The sequence below is a fragment of the Salvelinus fontinalis genome, chromosome 1 (assembly GCF_029448725.1).
Source record: "Salvelinus fontinalis isolate EN_2023a chromosome 1, ASM2944872v1, whole genome shotgun sequence".
Classification (NCBI taxonomy): Eukaryota; Metazoa; Chordata; class Actinopteri; order Salmoniformes; family Salmonidae; genus Salvelinus; species Salvelinus fontinalis.
The window spans coordinates 82210230-82231918 of NC_074665.1; the positions used below are offsets into that span (position 1 = coordinate 82210230).

Consider the following 21689-nt stretch of genomic DNA (forward strand, 5'->3'; position numbering starts at 1 on the left):
GTGGTGGTGGTGGTAGTTCTGGGGCCTGACCAGCAGCCAGTAGTAGTGGTGGTGGTGGTAGTTCTGGGGCCTGACCAGCAGCCAGTAGTAGTGGTGGTGGTGGTAGTTCTGGGGCCTGACCAGCAGCCAGTAGTAGTGGTGGTGGTGGTAGTTCTGGGGCCTGACCAGCAGCCAGTAGTAGTGGTGGTGGTGGTAGTTCTGGGGCCTGAACAGCAGCCAGTAGTAGTGGTGGTGGTGGTAGTTCTGGGGCCTGAACAGCAGCCAGTAGTAGTGGTGGTGGTGGTAGTTCTGGGGCCTGACCAGCAGCCAGTAGTAGTGGTGGTGGTGGTAGTTCTGGGGCCTGACCAGCAGCCAGTAGTAGTGGTGGTGGTGGTAGTTCTGGGGCCTGACCAGCAGCCAGTAGTAGTGGTGGTGGTGGTAGTTCTGGGGCCTGACCAGCAGCCAGTAGTAGTGGTGGTGGTGGTAGTTCTGGGGCCTGACCAGCAGCCAGTAGTAGTGGTGGTGGTGGTAGTTCTGGGGCCTGACCAGCAGCCAGTAGTAGTGGTGGTGGTGGTAGTTCTGGGGCCTGACCAGCAGCCAGTAGTAGTGGTGGTGGTGGTAGTTCTGGGGCCTGACCAGCAGCCAGTAGTAGTGGTGGTGGTGGTAGTTCTGGGGCCTGACCAGCAGCCAGTAGTAGTGGTGGTGGTGGTAGTTCTGGGGCCTGACCAGCAGCCAGTAGTAGTGGTGGTGGTGGTAGTTCTGGGGCCTGACCAGCAGCCAGTAGTAGTGGTGGTGGTGGTAGTTCTGGGGCCTGACCAGCAGCCAGTAGTAGTGGTGGTGGTGGTAGTTCTGGGGCCTGACCAGCAGCCAGTAGTAGTGGTGGTGGTGGTAGTTCTGGGGCCTGACCAGCAGCCAGTAGTAGTGGTGGTGGTGGTAGTTCTGGGGCCTGACCAGCAGCCAGTAGTAGTGGTGGTGGTGGTAGTTCTGGGGCCTGACCAGCAGCCAGTAGTAGTGGTGGTGGTGGTAGTTCTGGGGCCTGACCAGCAGCCAGTAGTAGTGGTGGTGGTGGTAGTTCTGGGGCCTGACCAGCAGCCAGTAGTAGTGGTGGTGGTGGTAGTTCTGGGGCCTGACCAGCAGCCAGTAGTAGTGGTGGTGGTGGTAGTTCTGGGGCCTGACCAGCAGCCAGTAGTAGTGGTGGTGGTGGTAGTTCTGGGGCCTGACCAGCAGCCAGTAGTAGTGGTGGTGGTGGTAGTTCTGGGGCCTGACCAGCAGCCAGTAGTAGTGGTGGTGGTGGTAGTTCTGGGGCCTGACCAGCAGCCAGTAGTAGTGGTGGTGGTGGTAGTTCTGGGGCCTGACCAGCAGCCAGTAGTAGTGGTGGTGGTGGTAGTTCTGGGGCCTGACCAGCAGCCAGTAGTAGTGGTGGTGGTGGTAGTTCTGGGGCCTGACCAGCAGCCAGTAGTGGTGGTGGTGGTAGTTCTGGGGCCTGACCAGCAGCCAGTAATGGTGGTGGTTCTGGGGCCTGACCAGCAGCCGGTGGTGGTTCTGTGGCCTGACCAGCTTGCACAGCTAACTGGTCATTCTAGTCAAGCTGCAGTGACAAGGGCAGGATCCTTCCTGTATGACTGGAGGGGAATTGGGACTGTGGAGTGATCAGTTTTCATTTCCACAGTTTGGTATAAGCAGTCAGCAGATGCAACTTGCATACCAAAGAGACCAATTGACTAACTGGAACATTATCCCAGCCTGAATGATGCTGGGGATTAGGGCTGGCCCCAACAACAACAAAATATCTGACGACTGAGAGTAGTCTCTTCTTTCAACTAACGATTAGTGTATTTTTCCATAAGATCTGCATCTGATGGTCAGTCTGGCGGGAGGGAGGGAAGAGGCTGCCGCAGCATCCATCCACTCTTTCTCCCTCTGAGAATGACGGACACAATCTTCCAGCTAATGGCGGAACTCGAGTCACACTTCATTATTTCTGCTTCATGCAGCAGTTCATGTTACTCCTATGACAAGAGAACACAAACTATTCCTTGATATTAGAAAGACAAAAGCCACCAATAATAACACGCAAGCCTATAGATTCACTTTGTAGCGTTTGGGGATAGGCTGGGCTGGAGAGGGCGTTTTATGGTTTGTAAATTTGCTGAATAAAGTGCTGAACAGTTCTGAATAAAATCTTAAACATGAACTCACCCATGAAAACAGCAGCCCTTTCCTCAATTTGTTGACAGTCGCTCTCTCGTCATTGTTTAGAAAGTTTAGAAATCTCCTTCAGTAACCTATCAAGCTGTGAAAGCTGCTGACACAAGCTCTGGCCAGCGGTAGGCCTATAGGTGCACTTGATTTACTCTCTGGACCCGCCGGGTAGGCGGAGTTTATAACTTCTGACAAATGAGATGGCTGGATGGAACATTTTGACTACCAGGTGCACAGGGCAGCTGAATCAAGTCTCTGCAATGGGGTTAGTCCACGGAAACGGGCGTATATTAGACGGGTGTCTCGTACTCCATGAAAATCAATTTACGACAGCTCGACTAAAGAGATCTCTGTCAACCAACAGCATATTGACCAAACAATCGACCAGTCGACTAAATGGGGTCAGCCCTACTAGGGATACTCCAGTAGTGGAAGGGTTGGCTGTCTGGTTGTGGAGAGTGTGAAAGGGCTGTCGCCTAACTGGCCTGTGTGGAGTTTTTTAAATGTTGAATGGCAAAGGAAAAATTCCTCATTTATTTCTTTATGTTCCTTTCTTGAAGTCTGGTAGGATCATTTAGCCGATATTAACTGTGGGTGGTTGGTATTGGGGGGGGGGCACGCCCAGCAGGAGATATGGGGCGTGACAGAACTTGTGCGGGTGACCTCCGGTTAGTTAGTCATCATAGCCTATGACCTAGTTACACGAAGACGTTTTGGTTGTGAGGGACATAGCACAGCTCCACACACATTTAAAGATAATCCCTGGGCTTTGATGAACAGTAAAAGGGTTGCAGAGGAGGTGGATCTGATCAAGCATGGTGCACAAAGACCACTGTCACAGTCAATCCCCATCCACCATAAACGATCACATACAGCAAGTTGTATTATTCTAAGGTGCCTCTTGTTTGTCATAAATGTATACAGCAACTCCAGGGCAGAAAGTAATTTGGCAACTCCAAATGCAGTAAGCCAGTAGGTCATGTTGGATTCAGGCAGACGTATTGGACTAGCAATGAATCAAAGCTCACTTCTAAATGATAAGGAGGTGACTTAAGAGCACAAGTTATACCACAGTGGGGGAAAGTTTATGTTCCTGACTATTGTATCTGCGTTTACAGGTCTATATTTCCAAAATGCTTTAAGATACACAAACAAAAAGCATTAGGATATGTCATTTTTACAATATCAGAGCTTTCAATATGGGGTTACATGAGTTTATGCCACCACCCCTCCTGGACCTATATTTTTGGACCTATGGACCTATATTTTTCATTCTCAATCACAAAAATAAAAGCTGGACTGTCAAGGATAATTAAACATTTCAAAAACAAATTTAGCAGGATTGATTTTATATTTGAGCAAAAAAACACATTTGTTTTTTAGAATTGCAGAACATTTTCTTTGAAAGTGCAAAAATATATCTTGGCTCCATGGAGAAATGTGTAGAATTGCAGAAAATGTACTTAAACCACCAAGATAGGATCCTGTAAAGTTTACTCTAAAATTCAGCCTCGCCAACAACACCCATTGCCACAGCCCCTTCTACGTCCACCACCTTAGCCCCTTTGTGAACCAGAAAAAGCCCTATTCGCTAGCTTCTTTAGTTTGTCTAACTAGCTTGAGTCTGTATGGCTACTCTCTCTACCACCCCAGTCTATGGCTTGGGTGGTTGGAGTTTAATGATTTTCTGGGCCTTCCTTTCACACCGCCTGATATAGATGTCCTGGATGGCAGGGAGCTCGGCTCCATTGATGTACTGGGCTGTCCGCACCACCCTCTGTAGCGCCATGCGATCGAGAGCGGTGCTATTGCCATATCAAGCAGTGATGCAGCCAGTCAAAAAAGGCTCTCAATGGTACAGCTGCAGAACTTTTTGAGGATTTGATGGCCCATGCCAAACTTTTTCAACCTCAACATTTGAAGTCTTTAGTGATTTGGACACCGAGGAACTTGAAGCTCTCGACCTGCTCCACTGCGGCCCCGTCGATATGGATGGGGGCGTGCTCGCCTCCCTGTTTCCTGTAGTCCACAATCAGATCCTTGGTCTTACTCAAAATCAAAAATCTAATTTTATTGGTCACATACACATGGTTAGCAGATGTCATTGGGAGTGCAGTAAAATGCTTATGCTTCTAGATTCGACAGTGCAGCAGTATCTAACAGGTAATATCTAACAATTCCACAACAAAACCTAATACACACAATCAAATACATTTAAAAATATATATATTTCACCTTTATTTTACTAGGCAAGTCAGTTAAGAACAAATTCTTATTGACAATGACGTCTACCGGGGAACAGTGGGTTAACTGCCTTGTTCAGGGGCAGAATGACAGATTTTTACAGATATACATAAACACAGCAAAAAAAGACACGCCCCTTTTTCAGGATCCTGTCTTTCAAAGATACTTTGTAAAAATTATTAATGAACATGCACCTGTGGAACGGTCGTTAACTTCTCTATGGTACGTGGGACGGTAGCGTCCCACCTGGCCAACATCCGGTGAAATTCCAGAGCACCAAATTCAAAAATACAGTATTATAAATATTTAACTTTCACAAAATCACAAGTGCAATACATCAACATAAAGCGTAACTTCTTGTTAATCCAGCCAAGGTGTCAGATTTCAAAAAGGCTTTACGACGAAAGCAAACTATGCGATTATCTGAGGACAGCGCACCACATACAAATGCATGACAAATCATTTTTCAACCAGGCAGGTGCGATGCGAAAGTCAGAAATAGCGATATAATATATGCCTTACCTTTGAAGATCTTCTGTTGGCACTCCAAAAGGTCTGTTACATTACAAATGGTCCTTTTGTTTGATAAAGTCCTTCATATCCATAACTCAGTTTAGCTGGCGCGCTTCAGTCAATAATCCACCGATTTCCCTCCTTCAAAATGCATACAAAATTAATCACAAACGTTACCAATAAACTCATCCAAACAAGTCAATCAACGTTTATAATCAAACCTTAGGTACACTAATACGCAAATAAACAATAAAATTTAAGATGGAGAATAGTATGTTCATTACAACTTCTCCCTCATTTTTCAAAAAACCAGCCTGAAATGCTTTCGCAAGACTGTTGACATCTAGTGGAAGCCCTGCAGTCAGGGAGGATTTCGCCCTATAATAAAAGTGCCAGCCATTAAAATCAGTGTTATGCTACATTTTTTTGGGGGTGGGTGGTGGTTTGTCCTCAGGGTTTCGCCTGCCATATCAGTTTTGTAAAACTCACAGACATTATTTTAACAGTTTTAGAAACTTTAGAGTGTTTTCTATCCAAATCTACCAATTATATGCATATCCTAGCTTCTGGGCCTGAGTAGCAGGCAGTTTACTTTGGGCACGCTTTTTATCCAGATGTGAAAATACCGCCCCCTACCCCAGAGAGGTTAAGACACTAACAGCTTACAGATGGTAGGCAATTAAGGTCACAGTTATGAAAACTAAAGAGTCCTTTCTACTGACTCTGAAAAACACTAAAAGAAAGATGCCCAGGGTCCCTGCTCATCTGCGTGAACGTGGTTTAGGCATGCTGCAAGGAGGCATGAGGACTGCAGATGTTGCCAGGGCAATAAATTGCAATGTCTGTACTGTGAGACGCCTAAGACAGGGAGACAGGATGGACCGCTGATCGTCCTCGCAGTGGCAGATCACATGTAACAACACCTGCACAGGATCGGTACATCCGAACATCACACCTGCTGGACCGGTACAGGGTGGCAACAACTGCCCGAGTTACACCAGGAACGCACAATCCCTCCATCAGTGCTCAGTCTATCCGCAATAGATTGAGAGAAGCTGGACTGAGGGCTTGTAGACCTGTTGTAAGGCAGGTCCTCACAAGACATCACCGGCAACAATGTCGCCTATGGGCACAAACTAGAGGTCGACCGATTAGGATTTTTCAACGGCGATACCGATTATTGGAGGACAAAAAAAAAAGCTGATACCGTTTTAAATCGGGCGATTACATTTTTAAAATATATATAATAATGACAATTACAACAATACAGAATGAACACTTATCTTAACTTAATAGAACACATATATAAAATAAATAATGAAACATCTTCAATTTGGTTTAAATAATTCAAAGTGTTGGAGAAGAAAGTAAAAGTGCAATATGTGCCATGTAAAAAAGCGAATGTTTAAGTTCCTTGCTCAGAACATGAGAACATATGAAAGCTGGTGGTTCCTTTTAACATGAGTCTTCAATATTCCCAGTTAAGAAGTTTTAGGTTGTAGTTATTATAGTACTATTTCTCTCTATACCATTTGTATTTCATATACCTTTGACTATTGGATGTTCTAATAGGCACTTTAGTATTGCCAGCCTAATCTCAGGAGTTGATAGGCTTGAAGTCATAAACAGCGCTGTGCATCAAGCATTGCTAAGAGCTGCTGGCAAACGCAGTAAAGTTTGAATGAATGCTTACGAGTTTGCTGCTGCCTACCACCGCTCAGTCAAACTGCTCTATCAAATGATAGACTTTATTATAATAAACACAGAAATACGAGCCTCAGGTCAAATCCGGAAACAATCATTTCGAAAACAAAATGTTTATTCTTTCAGTGAAATACGGAACCGTTTATAAAATAATTCCCTCAAATGTATTTCTGTGGTCGTATTTTGGAAAGGCTACTTTGAAACAAGGTACGGTATGCTTCATAAAATGACAAATGTCCTGGTTTTAAACAATTACAGATGCATTATGCAGAAATTGCTCTGCCATTTCCTGGTTGCTAAAATTAGAATAGTTCATCTAATTTCAGTTTGTGACAAAACCGCTATGAAATCTCTTTTCAATAACCAAAAATATTGCAGTTTCAGCTGGTGTACAAAACCGAAACTAAAACTTAAGCACGGGAAGCATAGAAATAGCACACATAGAACAGATCTACCACTTCTTAGACTTGCTTTCAACAAGAATGACAGATCTATAAATCATATTTCTATGTGCATTTGGGCAGTTCGCCCAAAAAAGTTAAATATCGCAGATTTAAGTTGATGGTTAAATAGTTTTAAAATGCTGACCACCCTCAGCTCAGATTCAAGGTGGGTGATGTGCGATTAGCAACAGGCACTGTCCTTCACTCTCAGGTCTTGTGACCATTTGATCTAAACAAATCATATGTTATGGTTAATGTTCGTTATACATTAATGTTCATTATATTTGTCAAACATGACTGGCCTTTAGCCTCAATTTTAAAGTTTGGCTATATTTTCTGGCACCTCCATGTCAGCCTGGGTTTGGACATGCATATTACCTACACTTTGACCTGTAGACTTTTTAATTTATGTAGGCCGACATGAAAAGTAGATTTGAATGTTATTCCATTGTTGGCCTCTCTTATCAAGAGTTACCTTGCTAGCCCAGTTGGATATTGTGATTTGTGTGTGAATTATTTTGTCCACTTGGACAATTTAAATCTATATTCCTCTTGTCCACCTATTTGTTATACTTTTCCAGGACAAAAGGACAAGCATTAATGTCGAGCCCGGTAGAGTAAGCGTGATATTACTGAACCCATTAGCACAGAGAATAAAAACGAACCGAGCTCTCAAAGCACTTCAACACTTCCTTTTAGGTGAAAGAAACAAAGACAAACAATTAAAACAATGGAAAAATGCACGCCTTCGCAGATCACCCTAGCTGGATGCAGGGAGGGGGCATGCCTTCGCAGATCACCCTAGCTGGATGCAGGGAGGGGGCATGCCGTTCCAGATTACCCTAGCTGGATGCGGGGAGGGGGCATGCCTTCGCAGATTACCCTGGCTGGATGCGGGGAGGGGGCATGCCTTCGCAGATTACCCTGGCTGGATGCGGGGAGGAGGCATGCCTTCGCAGATTACCCTAGCTGGATGCAGGGAGGGGGCATGCCGTTCCAGATTACCCTAGCTGGATGCGGGGAGGGGGCATGCCTTCGCAAATTACCCTGGCTGGATGCGGGGAGGGGGCATGCCTTCGCAGATTACCCTGGCTGGATGCGGGGAGGGGGCATGCCGTTCCAGATTACCCTGGCTGGATGCAGGGAGGGGGCATGCCTTCGCAGATCACCCTGGCTGGATGCGGGGAGGGGGCATGCCTTCGCAGATCACCCTGGCTGGATGCGGGGAGGGGGCATGCCTTCACAGATCACCCTGGCTGGATGCGGGGAGGGGGCATGCCTTCGCAGATCACCCTGGCTGGATGCGGGGAGGGGGCATGCCTTCGCAGATCACCCTGGCTAGATGCAGGGAGGGGGCACGCCTTCGCAGATCACCCTGGCTGGATGCAGGGAGGGGGCACGCCGTTCCAGATTACCCTGGCTAGATGCAGGGAGGGGGCATGCCGTTCCAGATTACCCTGGCTGGATGCAGGGAGGGGGCACGCCTTCGCAGATCACCCTGGCTGGATGCGGGGAGGGGGCATGCCGTTCCAGATTACCCTGGCTGGATGCAGGGAGGGGGCATGCCGTCCCAGATTACCCTGGCTGGATGCGGGGAGGGGGCATGCCTTCCCAGATCACCCTGGCTGGCGCAGCTTTGTCCCTCTAAAGCTTTTCAGAGGGGATTTTAATAGGATTAGAGAGGGGAGGGCGGGCGGGGGAGGTTGACCCCGAGAACTAAAGCCAATAGAGAGCAGGGAGAAATGGGTACCCTAAACATCAGCAGTCTCTCCATCCATCAACTGATTCAAAGACATTCCCCCACACGTGTGTGTGTGTGTGTGTGTGTGTCAGTTGATTGGGTGGAGGGGCATTTGTGGATCGCTTTCACTAATAGGATAAATACTGGCCAAAGCCTTTCAGTGAGAGAGAAAGAGACACATGGAGAGGGGGAGCACACACAAAGAGCCACATGGGGAGCACAGGCCCCTACTGCCCATCTGGCTCGATGCAGAGACCATAGAAAGTGGCCACCCCTGTATCCACCCCCTACTTTTCCATACCCACTGACTCTTCTATACACACACACTTCACTGTCCCCAGGGAGCAACCAAGGACTTCCAGACAAGACACCTGCTGCAAGACGTTGGGCTTCCAACGTGTCGGAGCAGTGTGTGTGTACCCGGCTGTGCCAGACAGGAGTCCAGATGCACCCAGTGTTTGCATATGGGTTAAATAATAGGAGGGCTGGGAGAGTAGATTCATCTGGGCTTTACCATTAATGCACATTCCTGGAATTAGTCATTTAAAACTTTAACAGGACAAGGACAGTCATAGAATTACATATCAGAACTCAGAATTTAGTAATCGGACCTCTGTGGACATAGTGTTATTTTCATTGGAGTAGGACTAGTCTCCTTTCCACCTCATTTAACACCGATTTACTTATTAACAAAAGGCACCTCTCAACAGGTGGTCCAGGTATGACATGTCACAAGTGGGGGGGGGGGGGGGGGGGGGACTTCCTCTTTTGTACTGTATTGTTTCCCCAAGCAGGGGGGGGGATGATGACCACGTCAGACCAACTCCTTGAATGGCCTTTTTGAAGTTTGCAACACTATTTTGCACAAAACATATTTGTTGTACCCTTAAAGGAAAATTCCACTTTTTAAGAGGTGTAATAGATTACTAAGGTATAACACGTTTATTGAATACCATCTAACATGTCCAAGCAGGAATGCAGTATTTAAAATATCTTGATATGCATCCTAATCCAGTGATTGTCATGAATTTTGGACAATGAATTTTGAATCATGAATTTTGGACAATTAGGCTTTTTTGTTGTTATTTTACTGTCAAAATAGGGCTTTTTTTGTTCAATGCAGATACATTTTCCTTAATCTTTATGTGCACTAATAAGGCTTTTAAATACGGAGCGAGCGAAATTGCGCATCAGCCATCGCAAGTGCACTTGGTCTCCATTGTACATTTTTTTTTTTTTTTTTTTACAAATCTTTGGGACATTACATTTAATCAAGGCCTAGAGCGGTGTGGTATATGGCCAATATACTATGGCTAAGGGTTGTTCTAAGGTGCAACGTGGAATGCCTGGAACATATACCATAAACCCTGAGGTGCCTTATACCAACGTAATTAGAACAGTTAACAAGTAGTTTTGCATCATACCCGTGGCATATTGTCTTTATATACCACGTCTTTCAGCATTCAGGGCTTGAACCACCTGGTTTATAATTAGTTAGCAATCTAGCTAATGTTGAGTTTCCACTTCCTCAGGTGGTGAATTAGGCCTAATTCAGTTGGTGCTATCTTGACTGTAAAAAAGTATGCTTTGAGCTCAGTAATGATTGTTGAGAAATAAACATTATACCTACAGAAAGCTGAGACCTCTTCTTACGGCTGAGATCCCGTTAACCTCTACAGAGTACCTAACCCGGATCCGGGAGCACCCCCCCCCACACACTGATTAGCATCGCTAGCATAGCGTCACAATTAAATAGTAGCATCTAAATATCATTAAATCACAAGTCCAAGACACCCAATGAAAGACACAGATCTTGTGAATAAAACCACCATTTCAGATTTTTTAAATGTTTTACAGGGAAGACAAAATATGTAAATCTATTAGCTAAACACGTTAGCAAAAGACACCATTTTCTTACTCCAACAGTTTCTTACTCCATCAGGTGCTATCACCAATTCGGCTAAACTAAGATATTGATAGCCACAAACCAACAAACAAATTCATAAGATGACAGTCTGATAACATATTTATGGTATAGCATAGTTTTTTTTTTTTAAATGTGCATTTTTCAGGTATAAATCACAGTTCTACATTGCAGCTGCAATCTGATATAGTGCTGATGCAGCTAGAACAATTACAGAGACCAACGTTATATAACTAATTACTTGTCTTAAAACATTTCAGAAAAAATACACAGCGTACAGACATTGAAAGCCCAACATCTGGTGAATCCAAACAATATTTCAGATTTTTTAAATGTTTTATAGCGAAAACAAAATGTATCGCTAAATTAGCATAACCAGGCCAGCCAGAACCGGCTGGACGCGCCCGACCAGTTCACATGCACGACAGATATATGAAATAACATCGTAAATTGGGTCTTACTATTGCTGGTCTTTCATCAGAATGTTGATCAAGGTGTCCTTAGTCCTGATGAGTCGTTCAATCCATTCACAATGGCAACCTCCCCTCTTCATTTAGCCTGGGTACTGGTCGACTGGCACGGTCCATGTCCAAAGTTAAAAAACTCAAAGAACGGAACACGGCAAAACTCCCGAAAAAATTCTAATAATCTGATTAAACTATATTGAAAAAACATACATTACGGTGATATGGTCACATGTATCAAACAAACTTCGACACGGAGATAGTTTTCATCCGTAACGTCAGCATAACAAAAGACAATGGCACCTCTGAAAACGCGCATCTCAGAAACCGGAAGTTGTCGGTCACGCTAAAGAAATAGGTCTTATTTCACGTCAGTACAAGATAAACAAAACATTTCTCCTCTGACGTCTTCCAGACACCCAGAGGAAGAAGAAGGAAGTGTGTTTCGGGTCATAGGTCGCGTGACCATATATAGGCAGAGCTTTGAAGCGAGCATACACATCTTGCAATCTTCTTCTGGCTCAGGGAAAGTGCTGTGAAATGACCTGTGTTTGACTCAGAGACAAAATTGGAACGGTTTTAGAAACCATAGCTTGTTTTCTATCCAATGGCATATGGTTATATGCATATAGTAACAGCAATAATTGAATAAGAGGCAGTTTAATCTGTAGAGGCAATTATGCTAATGCGAAACAGCACCCCCTGTATTCTCAAGAAGTTAACGGACTTGACAACAGCCAGTGAAAGTGCAGGGCGCCAAATTCAAACAACAGAAATCTCATAATTAAAATTCCTCAAACATAAGTATTTTACACCATTTTAAAGACAAACTTGTTGTTAATCCCACCACAGTGTCCGATTTCAAAAGGCTTTACGTATAAAGCACACCATCTGATTATGTTAGGTCAGCACCTAGTCACAGAAAAACACAGCCATTTTTCCAGCCAAAGAGAGGAGTCACAAAAAGCAGAAATAGAGATAAAATGAATCACTAACCTTTGATGATCTTAATCAGATGACACTCATAGGACTTCATGTTACACAATACATGTATGTTTTGTTCAATTAAGGTAATATTTATATCCAAAAATCTTAGTTTACATTGGCGCGTTATGTTCACTAATGTTTTGCCTCCAAAACATCCTGTGATTTTTGCGGAGAGCCACATCAATTTACAGAAATACTCATCATACCACCCTGCATACCACTACTGGCTTGCTTCTGAAGCTAAGCAGGGTTGGTCCTGGTCAGGCCCTGGATGGGAGACCAGATGCTGCTGGAAGTGGTGTTGGAGGGCCAGTAGGAGGCACTCTTTCCTCTGGTCTAAAAAATATCCCAATGCCCCAGGGCAGTGATTGGGGACACTGCCCTGTGTAGGGTGCCGTCTTTCGGATGGGACGTTAATCGGGTGTCCTGACTCTCTGAGGTCATTAAAGATCCCATGGCACTTATCGTAAGAGTAGGGGTGTTAACCCCGGTGTCCTGGCTAAATTCCCAATCTGGCCCTCAAACCATCATGGTCACCTAATAATCCCCAGTTTACAATTGGCTCATTCATCCCCCTCCTCTCCCCTGTAACTATTCCCCAGGTCGTTGCTGCAAATGAGAACGTGTTCTCAGTCAACTTACCTGGTAAAATAACGGTAAAATAAAATAAATAAATGTTGATGAAAATACAAGTGTTAATGCATGAAACTTTAGATCCACTTCTCCTTAATGTGGATGACTAGTTGCATCCAAAGTAGTCCCCCCCCCCCCCCCCCCCAATTGTATTTAGAAATGTTCTACAATCACCAGGGGCACATGAGGGGGGATAGAGTGTGTGAGTCGTAATCATTACATTAGCAGAGCAAACACTTTTATTACACGGATAATACTGTTTCACAAATTCAGGATTTTTATCTGCTAAAAAAAATGGGACGTTTGAGGTGACCAGGTAGAATTTGCAGCTCGCACCAGTGTGACCATTTTAAAATGTTTTACTCGCACAGCCAAGCCAAAAGGTTGCATTTTTCGTTGTCTGTCTGGCCATAGTCTACACATCATTGCTACTGTTGGGGGAGCTGAAGGAAGCAGCCAGCCAGTAAGGCTCCAGACATACATCTGATATGCTATAGCAAATATGGTGCCGTTCCCTATGTAGTGCAATAATAAGGAATATGGGGAAATATCAGACACCGTCATGTTTTCCTTAGACATTTACATTTAAGTCATTTAGCAGACGCTCTTATCCAGAGCGACTTACAAATTGGTGCATTCACCTTAAGATATCCAGTGGAACAGCCACTTTACAATAGTAGTGAACTATGAACACCCACCACAGTCCATTATCCTGTCTGTCTGGCCCTCTGTGGTCCTTCAGCCTTGGTTCTGTTGGAGGCAGTGAAGGCTGCATCCCGGCAGGCTCCAGACTAGACAGACGTCCTAGTCAAAACACTCGTTATCAGTCAGATGTACCTAGAGCAGGTAGTCAGTCTGGCAGCAGCTGCAGTTAAAGGAATAGTTTGACATTTTGTAAATTAAGCCATTTGTCTACTACCCAAAGTCAGATGATCTCATGGATACCATTTGTATGTCTCTGTGTGCAGTTTGAAGGTAGTTTCGCGAGCCATTGCTAGCTAGCATTAGCACAATGAGTGGAAGTCTATGGGAGCAGCTAGCATGCTACTATTTGCCAAAATCTCGCACTATCCCTTTAAGTGGAGAGCAAACCCACTGCATGAGAATAGATTGGCTGGCTGCCTGCCATGGATAGGCCTACACATGGATTGGATAAATAGGAAATCTTGCCAACTCTAATGTACATATCATCAACTTTCGGAATTTTTCTCTCTGACCACACCCCTCATCTCCTCCATAGGACGTTTTCCGTTGAAGACACTAGATTTGTTTCCATAGAATCCGTACTAAACAACTCTACTCTTGTCCCGCAGGCAGGCCAATCCCTCAAAATATGGTTTGGTGCATCAGAACTGCGAGGTGGAAGAGTTGTGGGACAAGCGCAGCAAGGAAGAGGAAGCTCTGCACAGCACGTCTCCCCCCTGCACCCCCCGGCAGATGAAACGCATGTCGGGGAAACACCAGAAGAACCGCCAAGGTCAGGGAAGGTCGGCTAGACGCTCTCCTAACAAGGGTAAGTTAGGGGGTAAGATGCGGTCAGACGTAGAGAGGACGGGGGGGGTATTGTGGTAAACATGTCAGGGAACAGCCAGGGCAAGTCAACTGGACGCTCTCATAACAAGGGTAAGTTAAGGGGGGAAGATGCGGTCAGACGTAGAGAGGACAGGGGGGGTATTGTGGTAAACATGTCAGGGAACAGCCAGAGGAACAGCCAGGGCAAGTCAACTGGACGCTCTCATAACAAGGGTAAGCGAGAAATAAACATTAGATAAACCCACTTTACCTGTTAGTGTAACTGCAACCAACATAGTGGCCCGCATTTGGAATGAGCCAGTAGCAGTGAGTAAAGGAACCATAACGTGGATTTTCTTGGTGGGTAAAGGTTCTAGAATTAGTATTGATTTTCCACTCTCTGTCTGGATCTCAGCAGACAAGCAGACGTCCCCCTCTAGCCCATCCCAGCCCCAGAGAGAGAGGCAGCCCAACCCCAACAGGCTCAGAGAAGGGGCCGAGCGAGACCAAGACAAAGACTCCCACCTCCAGCCCCCTGAGGCCGAGCAACATAACTACAAGTTGGGCAAGAAACAGACCGACCCTTCTGAGGGGATCCAAATAAACAAACAAGTAAAGAAACAAAGCGAGGATCAACAACACAGCTACAAACAGGGTCAAAAACAACGCGCCACCCTGCGTTCCAGCGAGAGAGACCACAAGAAGACCTTCCACGGTTCCTTCATGCTGAACCCGCTCACCAAGACCTCCAGCCCCTTCGGTGGAGGCTCAGCCCTCAACATGGACCCCAGGAAACCCTACCTGTCACTGGGCTGCGGCAGCGGCAAGCTCCTGGTCACTATGCCCCACCCCATGGCCCACCGCACCCACCGCCAGACTTCCCGTACAGACTGCCCTGCTGATAGACTCAAGTTCTTTGAGACGCTGAGGTTGTTATTGAAGCTGACATCCATGTCGTCCAAGAAGAAGGAGAAGGAGCAGCGTGGCCTGGAGAACTCAGCCTTCATGGCCCAGAACAATGACGTATTTATTCACTGACTTATTTACATATTTGTTTATTCACTTATTTCTGCATACTGGTGTATTTTTATCTCGCTCTCTTTCCAACACCCAGGTGGTGTGGCTGGAGCTCCAGGCGTGGCATGCCAGACGCTCCGTCAACGACCAGGACCTGTTCCTGTTCACAGCTCGTCAGGCCATCCCAGACATCATCCACGAGGTCCTCCACTTCAAGGTTAACTACCACAGCCTGAGCCCTAGCACCATAGGCGTTGGGCAACCTGGCCTGCGGACGGGGGTAGGAGTGGGAGTACCAGGGGCATCTCCAGACCAGGGGGCCCAGAGGACTCTAGTGTTCACAGAGTCAGGCTGTGGAGGTCCAGGCCAGGTGCCCAAGCAGAGGTCTCCAACCCAGGGCTCAAAGACTGTTTCTGGGGAGGAAGGGGACTCTAACCAGCCTGCTGCTGGTGCAGCTCCAGAGACTAACCACGCTGTTTCAGTTGACCCGTGGGGCTTCAGCGCCAACCCCTCCTCGGCAGTAGACGCAGCGGCCCCCCTGGGTTCCGGGGCGGGGTACAGGGAGCACCTCCAGCGCCAGCGGCTGGCCTTCGAGCAGGTCAAACGGGTGATGGAGCTGCTGGAGTCAGTAGAGGCTTTGTACCCGTCCCTGCAGACCCTCCAGAAGGACTATGAGAAGTACGCGGCCAGGGACTTCCAGGGCAGGGTGCAGGCACTCTGTCTTTGGCTCAACATCACACAGGTACGGTGAAGGATGGAGGAGGGTTTTACTGTATGCACATTCAAAGTAATACCAGAGCTGGGCAATGGGAATGGGATTGTCCTCTCAATGGCAAAGCAATCCCTTTTTTCTCTCTTCTGTGGTCCTAAGTGGCTCAGTTGGTAAAGCAGGGTGCTTGCAACACCAGGATCATGGGTTTGACCATTACGTCAAAATGTAACCAATAGGTGTGAAAAATGTTTGTTTAAAAGCGTCTGGTAAGTGGCATATATTTGTTATTATATTAGGATCTGAACCAGAAGCTGCGTGTCATGGCCACTGTCCTCGGCCTCCGGGACCTCTCCCGTATCGGCTGGCCCGTCTTCGAGATCCCCTCGCCACGCTGTTCCCACGGCAATGACGACAAAGACGAGGATGAAGAAGACGAGGAGAACGACTCCACGGCAACCTTCATCGCCAGCGACAGCGACGGAGAGGACCGGGACCTAGTGGTGGAGCATGGGGGAACGGACGAGCCCCAAGGGATCGAGACGATGGGAGACTGTTTGACTCCTAAATTCCCCCACTTACTATCCGAAGACAAATTCCTCCCAGCGGCTGGGACTGGGACTATAGAGGTGGTATCAGGGGGAACAGGGACAGGGGGGATATACTGTCCCACAGCCATCTACAGACCCTTTGTAGATAAGGCCTTGAAACAGATGGGGCTGAGGAAACTGATCCTGAGGCTTCACAAGCTGATGGACCCCTCCCTCCAGAGGTCCCGGGCAGCCCTACTCAGCCACATGCCTGCACAGGAGGTAAGCGAGCGAGAGCTGCCATATTGCTTTAATGTGGTTTTATACAGGAAAAGATTACATACGAGTAGGCTTTGATGGTATCCAGATTGTCATACCTTCATACTGACCTTGTGCCAAACCGGGATATTCGGCAATACTGGCACTGAACACGAGGCGCTATTTTCAAACCCAACTGATCTTCTGTTATCCAAAGGTTCGCAATGCTAACAAGTACATGTAAAATCACATAGAGAATGCTAACAAGCCCCATGCGAACATTTTCTACTGTCTCTGAACTAAAGTATTTGTAGGACAGACATCCCAGCTCATACAAGTAACTCAAAAATGCTACTCGGTTTGCTGCGCACACAAAACAAACATTAGACAGCAAGGCTCTTGATTCAGGAGGGGGTTCTCTGCTCTTACTAAGCGAAGCTTGATTTTGGAAGAAGCTAACCACTTCGCTAACTAGCTACTAAATTAGCAAACCAAATGCACAAACTAATGGACAACACTTAGGCTTCTACTTCTACAAAATAGTTTTATTTTGTTTGGTGTTAGTCCTGGCCTTCCGCTAACCTTCACCTCTCCCATATATTTCTGTTGTCCATCCAGTTTGATGTCTATTTGCTATATATTTTTTAACTGTGCTATTTCACAAAAGTTCTGAACCTATATACATTTTACCCACAGTACATTTTAGACAGATATCTTAACACCTGACGCGTGCTGTACAACAGTGAGTGGCTCCGGTCTCTTGTCATTGTGTGCTTGTAAACAAACACCACGTGACTGGGGACTACCGGTAAGTTTCATAATTAAACATTGTGACTGGTGAAATGTGTAACACAATCGTCTTTATCTCCTAACACGTTGAACAAGTTGACTTCAGGTATTTACTTTGAAAGTAGATACAAATATTAAAATGTATTAAATACCGTTATGATGAAATGGGTTTCCATGGCCGAGCAGCCGCACGGCCAAGCCTAAGATCACCATGCACAATGCATGTTATTCTAGCTAAGTGCTCTCTCAGCTGTGACTGGTCCATGTGTTATTCTAGCTAAGTGCTCTCTCAGCTGTGACTGGTCCATGTGTTATTCTAGCTAAGTGCTCTCTCAGCTGTGACTGGTCCATGTGTTATTCTAGCTAAGTGCTCTCTCAGCTGTGACTGGTCCATGTGTTATTCTAGCTAAGTGCTCTCTCAGCTGTGACTGGTCCATGTGTTATACTAGCTAAGTGCTCTCTCAGCTGTGACTGGTCCATGTGTTATACTAGCTAAGTGCTCTCTCAGCTGTGACTGGTCCATGTGTTATTCTAGCTAAGTGCTCTCTCAGCTGTGACTGGTCCATGTGTTATACTAGCTAAGTGCTCTCTCAGCTGTGACTGGTCCATGTGTTATACTAGCTAAGTGCTCTCTCAGCTGTGACTGGTCCATGTGTTATTCTAGCTAAGTGCTCTCTCAGCTGTGACTGGTCCATGTGTTATACTAGCTAAGTGCTCTCTCAGCTGTGACTGGTCCATGTGTTATTCTAGCTAAGTGCTCTCAGCTGTGACTGGTCCATGTGTTATACTAGCTAAGTGCTCTCTCAGCTGTGACTGGTCCATGTGTTATTCTAGCTAAGTGCTCTCTCAGCTGTGACTGGTCCATGTGTTATACTAGCTAAGTGCTCTCTCAGCTGTGACTGGTCCATGTGTTATACTAGCTAAGTGCTCTCTCAGCTGTGACTGGTCCATGTGTTATTCTAGCTAAGTGCTCTCTCAGCTGTGACTGGTCCATGTGTTATACTAGCTAAGTGCTCTCTCAGCTGTGACTGGTCCATGTGTTATTCTAGCTAAGTGCTCTCTCAGCTGTGACTGGTCCATGTGTTATACTAGCTAAGTGCTCTCTCAGCTGTGACTGGTCCATGTGTTATACTAGCTAAGTGCTCTCTCAGCTGTGACTGGTCCATGTGTTATACTAGCTAAGTGCTCTCTCAGCTGTGACTGGTCCATGTGTTATTCTAGCTAAGTGCTCTCTCAGCTGTGACTGGTCCATGTGTTATTCTAGCTAAGTGCTCTCTCAGCTGTGACTGGTCCATGTGTTATACTAGCTAAGTGCTCTCTCAGCTGTGACTGGTCCATGTGTTATACTAGCTAAGTGCTCTCTCAGCTGTGACTGGTCCATGTGTTATACTAGCTAAGTGCTCTCTCAGCTGTGACTGGTCCATGTGCAGAAACAGTGTGCACAAAACGCTATCCATAAACATTCAGGATGACTAAGTCACCTTCCCTGGGGCCCAAGGTGGGAAGGCTTGGTCTCTTCTCTCTATGAAGTGGTCAATTATCTGTGAAAGCAACAACAGTGTGCTGGTTGAAAAGCAAAGTTCACCACATACTCAACTTGTAAACAGCAAGAGATTTAGCAATGAATGTACACTGCTCTTGTTAGGGAGATTTTTGAGATTTTTTTTCTTCTCAGTTGACCAGTTGAATACTCAAGAGGTTTGGAAATTGCATTCCACTATACTTACCTCATCCTCTCCTTCTCTGTAGTTTGTCGACATGCTAACCTGTCTGTATTGTGTTTTTTGTATGCGTGTGTCTACCCCTAGTTCACAGACTTCCCAGACCCCATGTTGTACAGTGACTACCTACCAGAACTGTCCCGCCACCTGTCCTCCTGTAGCGCCCCCTGTGGCCCGGAGCTGGGGGCAGACCAGGTCTCTTGGGAGGAGCTGTTGGACATGGATCTACCCTCGTTCCGACCTGCCTTCTTGGTCCTGTGCCGGGTCCTGCTGAACGTGATACATGAGTGCCTTAAACTGAGACTGGAACAGAGACCTGCAGGGGAGCCTTCACTGCTCAGCATCAAACAGGTCAGCAGGCACACTGATTTCTTTATTGACTGATTAACACTATTGGGCTGACCAGAACCTCAGATATTGTCCTTTTTAAAGCACAGTTCTATCATCTATGGTGGATGTGTAACCAGGCCAGCCTAGTATAGCTCGGCCTGCTCTGTTTGGCTCAGTAAGATGAAATGGTTAGGCTATATGTTGATGCCCATGCTAACCGGTGTCTCCATCTGTCCTGTAGTTGGTGCGTGAATGTAAGGAGGTGTTGAAAGGTGGTCTCCTGATGAAGCAGTATTACCAGTACATGCTGAGGCGGGTGGTCACAGACCCCCAGGGACTTCAGACCAACGCCAACATAGACGAGTTTGAGGACGACCTCCACAAGATGCTAGTGGTAAAACAGACCTACTGAATTAGGATTAGGGTTTCCAGAAATCCTGGATGGAAGATTAGCATTAGCGTCCCACCTGGCCAACATCCGGTGAAATTGCATAGCGCAAATTTCAAATTACAGAAATATAAATATAAACATTTCATGAAAATACAAGTATTATACATCAAAATAAAGCTTAACTTCTTGTTAATCCAGCCGCTGTGTCAGATTTCAAAAAGGCTTTACGGCGAAAGCACACCATGTGATTATCTGAGGACAGCTCCCCGCATACAAAACCATTTTTCAACCAGGTAGGTGCGACACGAAAGTCAGAAATAGCGATTTAATAAATGCCTTACCTTTTGAAAATCTTCTTCTGTTGGCACTCCAAAAGGTCCCAGTTACATCACAAATGGTCCTTTTGTTCGATAAAGTCCTTCTTTATATCCATAAAAACTCAGTTTAGCTGGCGCGCTTCATTCAATAATCCACCTGTTTCCCTCCTTCAAAATGCATACAAAATGAATCACAAACGTTACCAATAAACTTATCCAAACAAGTCAAACATCATTTATAATCAAACCTCAGGTACACTAATACGTAAATAAACGATACAATTTAAGATGGAGAATACTATGTTCATTACCGGAGATTTTATTTTATTTATTTCACCTTTATTTAACCAGGTAGGCAAGTTGAGAACACGTTCTCATTTACAATTGCGACCTGGCCAAGATAAGCAAAGCAGTTTGACACATACAACAACACTGAGTTACACATGGAGTAAAACAAACATACAGTCAATAATACAGTAGAAGAATAAGTCTATATACAATGTGAGCAAGCGAGGTGAGATAAGGGAGGTGAAGGTAAAGAAAAGGCCATGGTGGCGAAGTAAATACAATATAGCAAGTAAAACACTGGAATGGTTGATTTGCAGATAAATAACAAAGAACACGCTTTCACCCACGCCATGGAAACACTACAGCCAAAATGGGAGCCACTTAGAAAAACTACAACTTCTAGCTCGTTTTTCCAAAAACCAGCCTGAAACTCTTTTTAAAGACTGTTGACATCTAGTGGAAGCCCTAAACTGCAATCTGGAAGGACTTTGCCTCATAAACATGAAAGCCATTGGAAACAGTCCAAATCTACCAATTTATATACACTGCTCAAAAAAATAAAGGGAACACTTAAACAACACAATGTAACTCCAAGTCAATCACACTTCTGTGAAATCAAACTGTCCACTTAGGAAGCAACACTGATTGACAATAAATTTCACATGCTGTTGTGCAAATGGAATAGACAAAAGGTGGAAATTATAGGCAATTAGCAAGACACCCCCAAAAAAGGAGCGATTCTGCAGGTGGTGACCACAGACCACTTCTCAGTTCCTATGCTTCCTGGCTGATGTTTTGGTCACTTTTGAATGCTGGCGGTGCTCTCACTCTAGTGGTAGCATGAGACGGAGTCTACAACCCACACAAGTGGCTCAGGTAGTGCAGTTCATCCAGGATGGCACATCAATGCGAGCTGTGGCAAAAAGGTTTGCTGTGTCTGTCAGCGTAGTGTCCAGAGCATGGAGGCGCTACCAGGAGACAGGCCAGTACATC

The 21689-nt window shown here is 45.8% G+C and overlaps 1 protein-coding gene across 3 annotated transcripts in view; it reads left to right on the forward strand.

Moving 5' to 3' along the window:
* LOC129862789 (mitogen-activated protein kinase kinase kinase 4-like) overlaps positions 1-21689 on the forward strand; it is a 76843-nt gene that overhangs the window by 15762 nt on the left and 39392 nt on the right. For 2 of the 3 annotated variants that reach the window (XM_055934769.1, XM_055934775.1), the window contains exons 2-7: positions 14148-14347; positions 14762-15369; positions 15461-16105; positions 16372-16884; positions 19458-19721; positions 19942-20094. In XM_055934769.1, the coding sequence (XP_055790744.1) occupies positions 14148-14347; positions 14762-15369; positions 15461-16105; positions 16372-16884; positions 19458-19721; positions 19942-20094 (2383 nt within the window). The remainder of the gene's footprint in view (positions 1-14147; positions 14348-14761; positions 15370-15460; positions 16106-16371; positions 16885-19457; positions 19722-19941; positions 20095-21689) is intronic. The other variant, XM_055934758.1, reaches the window with a different exon arrangement.